Here is a 14517-nt window from a genome sequence, read left to right on the forward strand (position 1 = left end):
TAGGTGACTAATATCTTTTACTTTTTTAATATCCATGCTCTACTCATAGGAATATAATTAATTGTTATTATTTGTTACTTGTGAGAGATTTAAGAAATTTTATTTTCTTGGTGATGACACGTACAGGCTAGTCATAAACGATAAGAACCATAGAATTTTAAGAAGCTGGACGTTATTACTTTTGTCCTGTTGCTAATTCTTATCACTTTACTGAAATCAGTAATTCATATGAACTGTTTACAGGACCATCTGGTGAATGTTTTATTAAAGAGTGGAAAGCGAGATGGATGGTGGCATACCAGGTCACTTGCGCTTTGCACGTTGGCTATTTACGTTTATCATGAGTTGGCTCATCAGACTTTCCACACTAAAGTTAATGAAGCGATCAATGTCCTTCTGGCATCACTGAAGGTAAGTCCTTCCTTGTTTTGATAATGTTGCTTACAAAATCCTTAATCCTGTCAAGTACTGTCATTAACTTGATTGGTGACAAGGATTTGAATTGAAATAGCCTTATGCAATGTATGTTTGTGTAGGCTTGTGCATTGCCTTGTGATTTTATAAGTAACTCACTAACTTTTAAGTATTGTGAGAGTAATTTTTTAATAGAATCAAACCAAGTTGCTGTAATATTTTAGACATTGAAGTATGAAAATGAGTATACTGTAGATCTTACTTGCATGTTTCCAAAGTAATCGTAACCTCTGCATGGAACCTCCGAGTCCTGTGCTTAGGCCTTTATTTAGCATTTTAAAATTGCTTTGCCAATTATCTGTTTGATGTTATTTTTTAAAATTGTAGCTTGGTGTAAATTTGACTCCCCTTTCTCATTTAAGAGTTAGTGCTAACAGTAATTGTACAGTATGTTGAATGTGTAGCTTGATTTAAAACATTTTGAATTAGTCTTGTTTTGTGAAGATTGTTTATCAAAAGAGGAAACTACAACTGTAATTTGAACTGAAAATGTTGTTTTAGTGTTTTTTTTTATAAAGTACAAGAACCTTCATTGAAGTTAATACCAAGGACATGATTAAGAACTTGCCAAAAGTCTTCCTCAATTGGCAATATTATTGATTGTTGAAGACTTCCCAATTCTTGAATTTTGGTCTACTACCATTGAAAGGCTTTTTATGTATTATAAGTCTCCCTGAATCTCCATGACCCCAGGGCTTATGACAAAACGTATATTGAATAACCTTTTCTTGGCCTGAAATGAAGCTCTGGTATTTACGATATCGGCAATCCCCTCACCCCATTACCCTCACCCGTCATAGAAATTACAGAAATGTAACTTGCAAGTACTGTACAGGTACTCTGTTGGCATGAAGAGTGTACGTATTAAAAAATTGGAAGCTCATTCAGTTTTTGTGGAATACAATGAAGAACGGGATGGTTAACAGTTACATTTTCAGAGCCCCAGATCCAGGGCTTATGTTGGGTTTTGTAGTTTTAACTGGGAGTTTTGTTTTAGCAGTGCACTTCCCATTATTACTTTTATTTTAATTATTAATTCAATCTGCCAATTATGGAACACTTCCAATGTATGATCAAATTTGGTAAGAGTATGATAGTTTGCAGAGATTATTGTTTGGTAAAGGGTATCTGCTAAGACTGCAGTTGTGATGTTTTACATTGATGAGTAGATATTTGAATTTCATGCAGAATATCCTTTTTTTTTTTTTTTTGCATAGAGTTAATGCCTTGCAAATTAAACTTCAACAGAAAAAGGGAAATGACAAGAAATATTGAAAAGAAAATTAAGGAAATTTAGACTAAATATTCCAGAGTAACTAGCAAATTTGAGAACTGAAGAAATAAATTGCTGTCCCTTTTTTCCTCAATTTATTGTTTTTTTGGTGGTGGAGGGGTGAGTGGAATGTCATTAAAGTAACTTGAAAAAGAGACGACTAGATATTTTTGAGAATCATACACATCTGATTTTTAATTTTCATTGATTTTCATTATTGTGTTGCGCTTTCCTCAAGTTTTTATGTTATTGTACGGTTTTTGTTAATGGGTATTTTTTAGGGTTGCTACACATTCATCAAACGAGTTATATTTTATAAGCAGCATCAGCAATTTTTTTTTTTATGCATGTTAAAACTCATCAGTGTTTTGCATTCTAGCAAGCAGTATCTTCATCGCACCCATCTAAGCACCTGGCCCAGACTGCTGAGGTATTTTGTGCGTCATATATTTGAATGAGATGAAGTTTAGTTTTGGTACATACAGTGATTTTCATAATTTTTTCCCTGATTTGTCTTTAATAATCAAAGTTTTCTTTTATTGATTATAGAATCTGCTTTTAGGATATAATACCTTTACCAAATTCATAGTACAGTATTTGTTACTTCTCTTGTATGAAAACTTCCTGTATGTACGAGTTAGTTTGGGTTACCGAGGTGTTCAAATTTACTTAGTTGTATTTTATGTCTTGATTTGTATTTTGTTTAAAGTATACTACTTGATGTATAAAGTAATATGACTAGCATATGCAGCATAGTATTGCCATTTGGTTGTTTCATTAAATTTAAATTGTTGATTTTTTCCTATTGAAATAGAACTTGAAAGGAATTTAGAAAACCATTTTTGTGGATTTGATAATTTTAGAAACTTTTATGTTTATTTTTGTGATAGGTATGGAGTGTAATAGTTAATCATTTACTAGAAATTAACTGTTTTAACAAACTAATTGATACTAATTCTAATGAAGTCAGGGAAGGGAAGATGGAAATGGAAAATTGAATTTCAGAATGTATTGCATAGTGTTTAACACAAGGCTAATTGATGTTCTACAGCAGTGTGAGAAGTCTACCTTTCAAGGCGTATTGCATCTCTTAATGGGATTTTAATTCAATTTTGCACTTGTTGCCTGAGAATTTGTTGCTGCCGCTTGTTCGTTGCATAATGGAAAAACTTTTGATATATAGCAAATTGGTGTTTACACTTGTGCACAAGCATTCAAGTTCGTATTTATGCTTGCATTGAATGCATGTATATCTTGTAATACAAAAATAATTCCCCAGTTTTGTATATCATCGCCCAACACTGTAATCGAAGTGAATAAGAGATCAACAATTGTATAATGTTGAAGTATCAAAGATAACGATTGATGATCTAATTGTTGCCAATATATTACATAAGTTCTAAGAACACGCACTAAGGAATAGAAATAAATAATTTCAATTCAGAATCGTGCTTGCAACATTTATCAAAATTCTTATTTTGGTTTGGGCTCTAATATGTCCAATTGCAGTACAGTACTGTATGCTGTAAATAAAGAAAAAAAATTTACATGCAGTAAAATAAAAAAAAAACAGTATTGAAAATCAATTCCATCTTATTACTTTCGTTACTATTTACGTGGCATGAAAATATATTGTCTACATGGATGCGTAATGTACAAGTAAGTCTTCCTTTATTTTGTTCTAGAAATAGTTATAAAAAGGGCTTCATTTTTTCTTAATGGCTGATCAAAGAAAAACAGCTTCTGGATATAATTTAGAATTTGTATGTAACAGTTTCATGGTAATTATCATGGTAATTGTTTCTAATATATGAAGTAATTAAAGTTTGATTTAAAACAGATCAATGTCAGATATGTTTTCTCTTGGACAGTCGCAACTGCAGTGTTGTTATCATTTGGAACTTCTCAATTATTATATTCCTGCTTTTATAGAATGTACTTCCCTTGCAGATTGGACGTCTAGTTGGCCAAGTGGCTGCTGATCTTCTGTTGCTTCTGTGTGATCATGCAGAAGCCTTTCTTACGCATTACCCAGATGTTCCAACTAGAATAATACAGGTGAATATATGTCTCCAAGGCCTAATGGTCTTTCATTTTTATTTAATTTTTTATCATCTCGATATGCAGTATATTTCATTTAATTTTTTGTTGAAAATTTTTCTCTATCTATCCCACTTACAAATTATTATTATTGTTGTTATTAGCCAAGCCACAACCCTAGTTGGAAAACAAAGATGCTACAAGCCCAAGGGCTCCAACAAAGAAAAATAGCCCAGTGAGGAAAGTAAATCAGGAAACAAATAAACGATATGAGATAAAGTTAACAATAAAATATTTTAAAAACGGTAACAACATCAAAACAGATATGTCCTATATAAACTGTAAAAAGACTTATGTCCGCCTGTATGGCATAAAAACATTTGTTGTAAGTATGAACTTTTGAAGTTCTACTGATTCAACTACCCAATTAGGAAGATCATTCCACAACTTGGTCACAGCTGAAATAAAACTTCTAAAATACTGTGTAGTATTGAGCCTCATGACGGAGAACGCCTGGCTATTAGAATTAACTCCATGCCTAGTATTACGAACAGGATGGAACTGTCCAGGAAGATCTGAATGTAAAGGATGGTCAGAATTATGAAAAATCTTATGCAGAATGCATAATAAATTAATTGAACAACAGTGGCAAAGATTAATATCTAGATCAGGTATAAGAAATTTAATAGACCATAAGTTCTTGTCCAACAAATTAAGATAGAAATCAGCAGCTGAAGACCAGCCAGGAGAACAATACTGTACTCGAAACAAGGTAGAATGAAAGAATTAAAACACTTCAGAATAGATTGATCACCAAAAATCTTACAAGACTCTCTCAATGAGCCAATTTTTTGTGCAATTGAGAATCAATCCTAAAATTCTAAATTCTAAAGGTTGTACAGAGTTAAAGAAACATTATCAATGCTGAGATCTGGATGTTGAGGAGCCACTGTCCTTGACCTACTTACAATCATAATTTGAGTATTGTTAGGATTCAACTTCATGCCCCATAATTTGCACCATGCACTAATTTCAGCTAGGTCTCTATTAAGGAATTCAGCAAGCCCAGATCTACATTCAGGAGATGGAATTGATGCAAAGAGAGTAGCATCATCTGCATATGCAAGACACTTGTTTTCTATGCCAAACCACATGTCATGTGTATATAGTATGGAAAGTAATGGACCAAGAACACTACCCTGTGGAACACCAGATATCACATTCCTATACTCACTAAGGTGCCCATCACAACAACTCTTTGAGATCTGTTATTTAAAAATTCAATAATAATACTAAGAAACGACCCACCCACTCCCAACTGTTTGAGTTTGAAAACAAGGGCCTCATGATTAATACGGTCAAAGGTAGCAATAAAATCAAGACCAATCATACGAACTTCCTGACCACAATCAAGGGATTTCTGTGCAGCATTGGAGATTGTAAGAAGGGCATCACATGCTCTAAGGCCTTTACGAAAACCAATTTGCAAACTAGGGTACAGATGATTATCTTTAGTAAACCTATTAAGACGATTTGCCAGATGTTCAAAAACTTTAGATAATGTGGGAGTTATGGAAATTGGGTGGTATTTAGTTGGACTTGTGCTACCACAAACGCATTTACATAGAGGAGTAACATCACCCATTCTCCAACAAGTGCTAAAAGCTCCTCTTCTTGCTAACTTGCATAAAATAACATAACTTTGGAGCTAAGAAATATGCAGTCTTTATAAAAAACAAAGGAAAAATACCATTTGGGTCTATACCTCCATAAGCATTAAGGTCCATCAACAGAGCTGTAGTTCAGCTTTGAAAAGCTGAACTACAGTAGTTAGTTTAGCCTCAGGAAAACAGGAATGAGGAAGATCAAGTTTCTTATTACTCTGTTTACTGTCAAACACATCAGCCAAAAGGGTTGCCTTTTCCTTTGGACAGTGAGTGACTGAGCCATCTCGTTCAAGTAAATGAGAAACTGTTGCATCTACACCAAAGAGTGCAGAGTTAAGGGTAGTCCACTTATGTTCCCGGGTTGTACCAGAAAGGGTCTTTTATGGCTAGATTGTATTCCTTTTCAGTTGAAGCATAAACTCTCTGAGCAAAAGCTCTAAGCTGAGTATACAGTAGTTATTCTAGGTCAAATCTGATCTGTTATCGTTCCCAAGATGATGGGCCTCCTGCTTCTCGGAAAAAGTATGTCTACAATCATCTGTGAACCACTGTTTGTCCTTCACTTGGTACCTTAGCACACGAGAAGAGATACGCCTATCAATTATGTTGACTAGATTCTCATACAAAGGGGCAACAGGATCAACACTGCTATATAATTGTGACCAATTCAAGCCCAAAAGATCATGCAAAATCCCATTTCAGTCTGCTTGAGATTTCATATAAATCATACATGAGTATGATACATCAGGGACAGGCTGCTCAGTCTTCACTACTAATGAAATCAAGGCATGATCAGATGACCTGACTGGAGAACCAACCTTACTTGTTATAACGCCAGGGGAGTCGGTGTATACGAGGTCCAAGCAGTTACCAGACCTGTGTTGTAGGTTAACTTTAATAAGGAAATCATGTACCTGCTGGTACTGCCCTTACTTTAGATACAAAATTTGATCCTTTCAGTATAAACAAGACGTCAATATTTGCTGAGGTTTAGCTGTTTATTATTTCTAAATAGGTACTATAATTTAAATTTTTGAATTTTCAGGTACTGTGCCAAACTCTGGGAGCAATTGGAACAGACACAATTCTGACATCAAATAGTGAAGGAAAACACCTAGTGCTTTCATCTATGTTCTGCTTGGCAGAATGGGTCATGCGAATGCCACAGCAAGTACTCATTCAACCAACTCCAGACAAACAACCTCTTTTACAACATGTTTTTAAGGTAGTTTAGATTTTATTAGTAATTTTTCTTTTGCACTGGTTGTTATAGACATTTGACTATATGTGAATAGACAAATTCTGGATCACTGGGGCTGTATGTATAATTATCTGAATATTAGTTGATTTATAGTCTCAACTGACTGGTTGAACTATTTTTGATAGTTCTAACCTTTAAATTACGGTAATTATTTTTTGTAGATTCCTCATTTATTATGGTGATATGTTTATGAAGTTGTACTGTCTTTGAAGGTGCTTCATTCCATCGCTAGTGGTAAGAAGGGAAGTTTAATGCGTTCCCCCAACTTAGAAGTAGTGGACTTTGACAGCCATGTCCGTGAAGATACAGGGAGGAGTTCGAGTATGGATTCCACAACAAGAGGAGACTCATTGAAAAGGACTTCATTTCCTGCTTCCTGCACCTCCACCATCAAATTGGCCGCAAAATCTGTATGTATTTTATTTTACCCCTTTTTACTTGCAATTCAAGTCCTAAAGATATGTTTTTGATAATATTTCATTAATATTCAGTGACAGTTTATTATAGTCTGGTAAATAGTGTATAGAGAAATTAGATTTATTGTGGTACAAAATATCACCACTAGATTTATTCAGCTAAAAAGCTCAATGAAACATATATTTTCAATATCAAACTTACCCGATGATCATATAGCTGCATCCCTGCTGCCCGACAGAAAAAATCTACGGGCGGAATACGCCAGCGATCGCTATACAGGTGGGGGTGTACATCAACAGCGCCATCTGTCAAGTAGGTACTCAAGTACTTGATGTCAACAAAGAACCAATTTTCCCTCTGTCGTGCCACAGGCAAGACCTACTAAATACGCCGTCCCTAACTGGATTTGTTTTCACAACGATTTGGTGAAGTACACTATTCCAGTTTTGAGCTTTCGCTATGCAGGGGTTTTATCTTCATTTCAAAACTTGAACTCGTTTTGGATAGATTAATTATGGTGACGAAGAGAGTATGGACTCTTTCACTTTTAAATGGCCAACCCTTCCCTTAGACGGAAGTGTTGGTGACGAAGAGAGTATGGACTCTCTTTCACTTTTAAATGGCCAACCCTTCCCTTAGACGGAAGTGTGTTTAGGTTTTTGGTAATTTTGCTTAACAAGTTATAGATCTATTTATTTTATATCTCTCCGCCTTTATAGGCCTCTTCGATTAACTTTCCATTTATGTTTGTTCATATGCGACCTTTCCTAATAGTAGGCGGTCCTTACTTGGAACCGAAGTTAATTAACATTGAGCCCGTCATATCGTATTTACCTTTTAAGAATTTATACTTTTTTAATTTTTATGTTTTGAAAGAATTTCTTTGATAGTCTCGTACTGTTTTCAAAGATGAACTAACGTTTAGTTTAGTCTCCGCAGTTGTTGACGTTCAGAACGTTCAACATGCGCTCTATCGTTACGATAGAGAGAGAGTTTTTCACGGTTTCACGTTGCAGTAAGAGTAAACCGATTCTAGCGTTTCGTTCATTCTTTCTTAGCTTAAATGGTTTAAATTCTAATAAAGGAACTTTTTATTTGGGAAACCTTTCAGTTTTTTCCTTTAGCAAATAATATGTTTTAACGATATATAATTGGGCTCTTCTCTCAGGTTCTAAGTCAAGAGAGAAGAGAGAGAGAGATAGAGACGGAGGGAGAGAGAGGAGAATAAACGTTTCGTTCAAGCGGGTAACGTTGTTCTCCTTTTTTTTTTTTTACTCTTCTCCCTAGTCGCTGTAGGGGAAGAAGGTTGCCACGGTTGTGCGCCCAGCATGGCTGCCTGCTCCCACACTCTTGTTGTGAGAGCTCCTCCACCCATGCGCAGTCGACCCTACCAGACTCATGCTGACTCCCACAGACACACGGAGCACTCCGTTGCCGTGCGTGAGCTACCACAAGCTGCCGTGTTTTGACACGGTGTGTCAGCCTCCGCAACACACTGTGGTTACCGCCACTCTCCCACAGCAGACTAGTCAGTCAGGAGTTGTGGCTTCCCCACACAGCTTTGGTTGTTGCCAACTCACAGACTGTCAAGCAGTTACTTGACGTTGCCTTCTGGTCTGCTACTAATGCACCAGTGCTGTATGTCCTCACGCACCTGTTGTGGTTGACAGTCCAGTTTTTGACAGTTCACAGACTGTCAAGCAGTTACATAACGTTGCCTTCTGGTCTGCTGCTTATGCACCAGTGAAACCCTCACTGAGATAACCTAGCTTTTCTCGGACATGGTTCCTGTAGATGAGAAAGTGCTGTTCTCCCTCCTTCTGATATTCCCTTGAGGACTCTGTCATTTGGAGAGGAGCCTTAAGCTGCTTAGCCTCCTATGGACTTTAATTAAAGCATAACATGCTTCCAGGGATGGTAAATGGTTCCGCTTCAGTCGCTAACCCCGTCTGTTGCCACACCTGCTCCCATAGACCTTGGGCTTTGTTGCAAGACATGCAGTCCAAGCTTAGTCCTTGATAGAGGATTTTTTACGGAGAAGAACCTTCTAGCCAACAACCTTCTTACCGGTTGGTTGTACGCCCTGTTGACGCTGAGGTATCCTACTCACGTCCGCCAGTTGAGATGGTTCCTCCACCGGTGCGACCCAGTGTGGGTTGCCAGTCGCACGTTGACGTTAAGCGACTCTCGGAGGTGGTTGTGGACGTTCAGTGTGTCACTAGGAAGAGGTTCAACAACCAGCAGAGGTGACTTGTTGTGACGCAGTGCGGCAACCTCAGCAACCCGATAAGGGGTTGTCTGCACAACCTAGACAGTCTAGACAGTTTCGGGTTGTCGCTGTACTTCCTCGCGTCCCCATGGTTGACAGTTCACAGACTGTGCAGCAGTACCATGATCTTGTGTCCGGCTCCGTCACGCATCCACCAGTGCGACCGGATTCAGCGAGTCAGAAGTTGCCCACTCCGTTGCCGTTTCCTCATCAGTTTCGGATAAGGAACCCTCTGATGAGGACATGGCTGAACAAGACGATCAACCCCCAGCCCTGCTATCCATCCAGAAGATGCTGAAGAAGGAACACGGCCCTGTCAGGCTGTAGATGAGTCTGGTTAGGACACTGTCATCCGTGGTTCAATTGGTGTCACTTGGAAGACTACACCTCCGTCCTCTTCGGTATCATCTAGCTCTTCACTGGAAAAGGACAAGACGCTAGAAGCGGTCTCGATCCCGGTTTCCGGAAGATAAGTCTGGTCTGACTTGATGAAAGGACTTTATCAACCTTTGAAAGGGTCTTCCCCTGACTGTTCAGACTCCCAACCACGTTCTCTTCTCAGACGCATCGGACGTAGGCTGGGGTGCAACCTTAGGCGGTAGGGAATGCTCGGGATTATGGAACTCGAGTCAAAGGACAATGCATTTCAACTGCAAGAAGCTTCTGGCAGTACGTCTGACCTGGAAAGCTTCAGGTCTCTCCTTCAAGGCAAAGTAGTGGAGGTGAACACGGTCAACTCCCTGCTTTGATGTACATCTCCTAGCAAGGAGGGACCTACTCTCTGACATGGTACGAGTTCGCAAGTGACCTCCTCTCCTGTTCAACAGGCCTAGACTTTTCACTAGTAACGAGTTTCATCCAAGGCAACTTGAATGTCTTAGCAGATTGTCTCAGTAGGAAGGGACAATAATTCCAACATATTGGACCCTCCACAAGGATGTATGCAAGAGACTTTGGGTCACCTGGGGCCAGCCAACCATAGATCTCTTCGCAACCTCGATGTCCAAGAGGCTCTCAATACTTTGCTCACCTATCCCGGACCCAGCAGTAGTTCTTATAGATGCCTTTCTACTAGATTGGTCTCATCTAGATCTATATGCATTCCCTCCGTTCTAGATTGTCAACAAGGTACTGCAGAAGTTCGCCTCTCACGAAGGGACAAAGTTGACCCTAGTTGCTTCCCTCTGGCCCGCGAGAGAATAACTTACCGAGGTACTTCGATGGCTAGTAGACGTTCCCAGATCTCTTCCCCTAAGGGTGGACCTGCTACGTCTGCCACGCGTAAGAAGGTACTCCAAGGCCTCCACGCTCTTCGTCTCACTGCCTTCAGAGTATCGAAAGACACTCGAGAACTAGAGGTTTTTCGAAGGAGGCAACCAGAGCGATTGCTAGAGCAAGGAGAACATCCACCCTTAGAGTCTACCAATCGAAGTAGGAAATCTTCCGAAACTGGTGCAAGTCAGTATCCGTATCCTCGACCAGTACCTCTGTAACTCAAATAGCTGACTTCCTTTTATATCTGAGGAAAGAGCGATCTCTTTCAGCTCCCACTATCAAGGGTTACAGAAGCATGTTGGCATCAGTCTTCCGTCACAGAGGCTTAAATCTTTCCAACAATAAAGATCTACAGGACCTCCTTAAGTCTTTTGAGACCACGAAGGAGCGTCGTTTGGTTACACCTGGTTGGAATTTAGACGTGGTTCTAAGATTCCTTATGTCAGACAGGTTCGAACCACTTCAATCAGCCTCCCTGAAAGATCTCACCTTTAAGACTCTTTTCCTGATATGCTTAACCACAGCTAAAAGAGTCAGTGAGATTCATGCCTTCAGCAAGAACATCGGATTCTCATCCGAAACGGCTACATGTTCTACATCTTGGTTTTCTAGCCAAACACGAGCTGCCTTTTCGGCCTTGACCAATATCGTTCGATATTCCAAACTTTTCGTATGGTTGGAAATGAACTAGAAAGAGTATTATGTCCTGTAAGAGCTCTTAAGTTCTATTTTAAAACCTTTACGAGGCCCGTCTGAAGCTTTATGGTGTTCAGTTAAGAATCCATCTTTGCCTATGTCAGAGAATTCTTTATCCTATTTTTATCAGACTGTTAATACGAGAAGCTCATTCCCTTCTGAATGAGGAAGACCAAGCTTGGCTGAAGGTAAGGACACACGAAGTTAGAGCTGTCACAACTTCCGTGGCCTTTAAATAAAATAGATCTCTGCAAAATATATTCGACGCAACCTATTGGAAAAGCAAATCAGTGTTCGCGTCTTTTATCTTAAGAATGTCCAGTCTCTTTACGAGAACTGCTACACTCTGGGACCATTCGTAGCAACGAGTGCAGTAGTGGTGGGGGCTCCACCACTACAATTCCCTAATTCCAGAACCTTTTTAATCTTTCTCTTGAAAATTTTGGGTTGTCCGGAAGGCTAAGAAGCCTTTCGGATCCTACTTGATTTGGCGGGTGGTCAAAATCATTTCTTGAGAAGCGCCTAGATTAGAGGTTTTGATGAGGACCTTTAGTATGGGTTGCAACCCTTCATACTTCAGCTCCTAGGAGTCGCTCAGCATCCTATGAGGATCGCGAGGCTCAGTAAGGAAGACGTACTTAAAAAGGCAGAGTAATTGTTCAAGTCGTCTTCCTTACCAGGTACTTATTTATTTTATGCTTGTTATTTTGAATAACTGCTAAAATGAAATACGGAATACTTAGCTCATAATGTCAACTTGTAATGCTGGTCTCTACCCACCCCCCTGGGTGTGAATCAGCTATATGATCATCGGGTAAGTTTGATATTGAAAAATGTTATTTTCCTTAGTAAAATAAATTTTTGAATATACTTACCCGATGATCATAAATTAAAGGACCCACCCTTCCTCCCCAATAGAGAACCAGTGGGACAGAGGAGAAAATTGGTTCTTTGTTGACATCAAGTACTTGAGTACCTACTTGACAGATGGCGCTGTTGATGTACACCCCCACCTGTATAGCGATCGCTGGCGTATTCCGCCCGTAGATTTTTTCTGTCGGGCAGCAGGGATGCAGCTATATGATCATCGGGTAAGTATATTCAAAAATTTATTTTACTAAGGAAAATAACATTTTGCTCCCTACACGAATACAAACCATCGTCCTTTGATAGGAGTATGACTTCAGTGAAGCTGAATTGGGCGTTTAAACTTTAAACGAGGTAAACATAATTGCCTGTCGGGTGGTGGGCAGGCTGACGGACACTAATGACCTTCTTCCTCTGTCTGTTTTAATCTTTGCTTTTCTTTCAGATTGAATAAATGCTCTGGCAGACAGTCATGTTCAAGCGTTATTAATAGAAGTTAAGGATATGCAGTTATCTGATCATTGTAATTGTAAGACAGTTTTCTGTGCTACCTGCCTTTATCCAACATACTTGTTCCTGTCATGTGGCATATCTGTTACTGTTCTATCTTTTGTGTGTGTGGCCTTACAATGACGACAATGTAAACCAAGAAGTTGGTTTTCCTTAGATTCCTTTAGGAGGAACAGTCTGTTGTCGACGGAGTACCTTCTTGACCTTGGAAAGCCGCTGGTAGTATGTTGTGGCTCTTTCCCTGAGAAGTTGTCGTCATCTGCCTTCACGACTACTGTAGAAGATGAACTTCAAGTTCTTCCTTCTCCCCTGCCTCATCTTCCTTAGTGTCTTTTCTGCAACTTTTAGAAGGACGTGGAGACTTCATCAATGAAGTCCTGAAAGTCTGATTAATAGGAGTCGCATACGTGTAACTCCTAACGTTTTTATCCTCTCTGCGGAGACAGTGTGCTCATCACTCATACGGAACAGAGCTCACGCACTACCGGTTGGGACGAAGGGTGCCGCCCTTTTTCCCTTTTTCCTGAACAATCTCTATATCTCAGGAATGAGAGTAGATGGCCAATCTAGAATTTTCCCATTCCGGGAAGAACTATCAGTATGGACTACTCTTACTTCATGTGTTCCTTTACCTTCATCTTATCTTGAGCGACAACAGCTCTCTACATGCAAGGGTTACACACACTATGTTCATGCACACAAGGTCTCTATGGCTATGGGCTCTGACTTTATTGTCTTCTATGCGATGGTGTTCTTCCATACATAAAGCTTCACAAACACAAAAATCCACACAAATGATCGTCTGTGAGCCAATCATTCAAACATATACTGTAATGGTCCATGCATATGATATTCTAAGCACGAGACGTTCCATCCGCACAATCTTCGCAAAAATCATCTTCCATTAGTACATGCTTTATGAGCGTAATCATCCCAGCTCACAAAATTGTTGAACACCGTCATCTATGCGCACAATCATTCACTAACACGATCATTCACAAGCACGAGCTTCACAAACAGAATCATTCTTGCGCATAAACGTACAGGGCCATGAATGTTCACGCATTCGACTTTTACGAACTGAGCATCCTTGCATACGACAGCCACACGCATAATCACCATCAAGTGGTAAAGGTTCATGCATTATGTTTCAAAATTGCCTCCAGTGTACAAATGCTCTTGTCACTGCTTGATCGGTCTCGGTGTAATCAGTCACTGCATAATTGGTCAATCTCCTCTCACCCAGCTGAGTGACAAGTACGCCGATCGGCCTGTCTCCACGTAAGCAAGGGAGGACGGCACGTAACTGGAACATATCCACTTGTTGGATGACCCTGGTATGCTCTGTAGAGGCCACATATCAGAAACGTTTAATTCTCGAATACCTTTCGGTATGCTGTTCAGGTATTCAGGTCACAGAACTTCTGTCATCTGTGTTCCAGACCTTCCAGTACAGGATGCCAATTGAAGGGGAACCTGTGACCATTCTTGGGGGCTGTACGAATTACAAGATCTTTTCTTCACAAGCGCTGAGTTTTCCTTATGTTGTCTTTCTTCTTGTTTCGTCTTCATGGGAACGTTACGATTGTACGATTGTGTTCTTCCTCAGCAAGACAAGTCTCCTCTAGCTTGGTCTCCATGATCATTCTTTTCCCAGGTGATTGACTGCTTGCTGCTATTGGGATTCATATGATCAATAACTACATGTTTTGAAATATCATAATCGGGAACCATAGCAGTAGGAACTTAAACTCATTCTTCTTGTGAT

At 39.3% G+C, this 14517-nt stretch overlaps 1 protein-coding gene across 7 annotated transcripts in view; it reads left to right on the forward strand.

Annotated features, from left to right (window-relative positions):
- The window catches only part of LOC137658804 (ral GTPase-activating protein subunit alpha-1), a 139615-nt gene that overhangs the window by 68527 nt on the left and 56571 nt on the right, over nucleotides 1–14517 (forward strand). For 6 of the 7 annotated variants that reach the window (XM_068393855.1, XM_068393858.1, XM_068393856.1 and 3 more), the window contains 5 exons: nucleotides 244–411; nucleotides 2127–2177; nucleotides 3698–3805; nucleotides 6500–6679; nucleotides 6928–7125. In XM_068393855.1, the coding sequence (XP_068249956.1) occupies nucleotides 244–411; nucleotides 2127–2177; nucleotides 3698–3805; nucleotides 6500–6679; nucleotides 6928–7125 (705 nt within the window). The remainder of the gene's footprint in view (nucleotides 1–243; nucleotides 412–2126; nucleotides 2178–3697; nucleotides 3806–6499; nucleotides 6680–6927; nucleotides 7126–14517) is intronic. The other variant, XM_068393857.1, reaches the window with a different exon arrangement.

The sequence above is a fragment of the Palaemon carinicauda genome, chromosome 19, assembly GCF_036898095.1.
Source record: "Palaemon carinicauda isolate YSFRI2023 chromosome 19, ASM3689809v2, whole genome shotgun sequence".
NCBI lineage: Eukaryota > Metazoa > Arthropoda > Malacostraca > Decapoda > Palaemonidae > Palaemon > Palaemon carinicauda.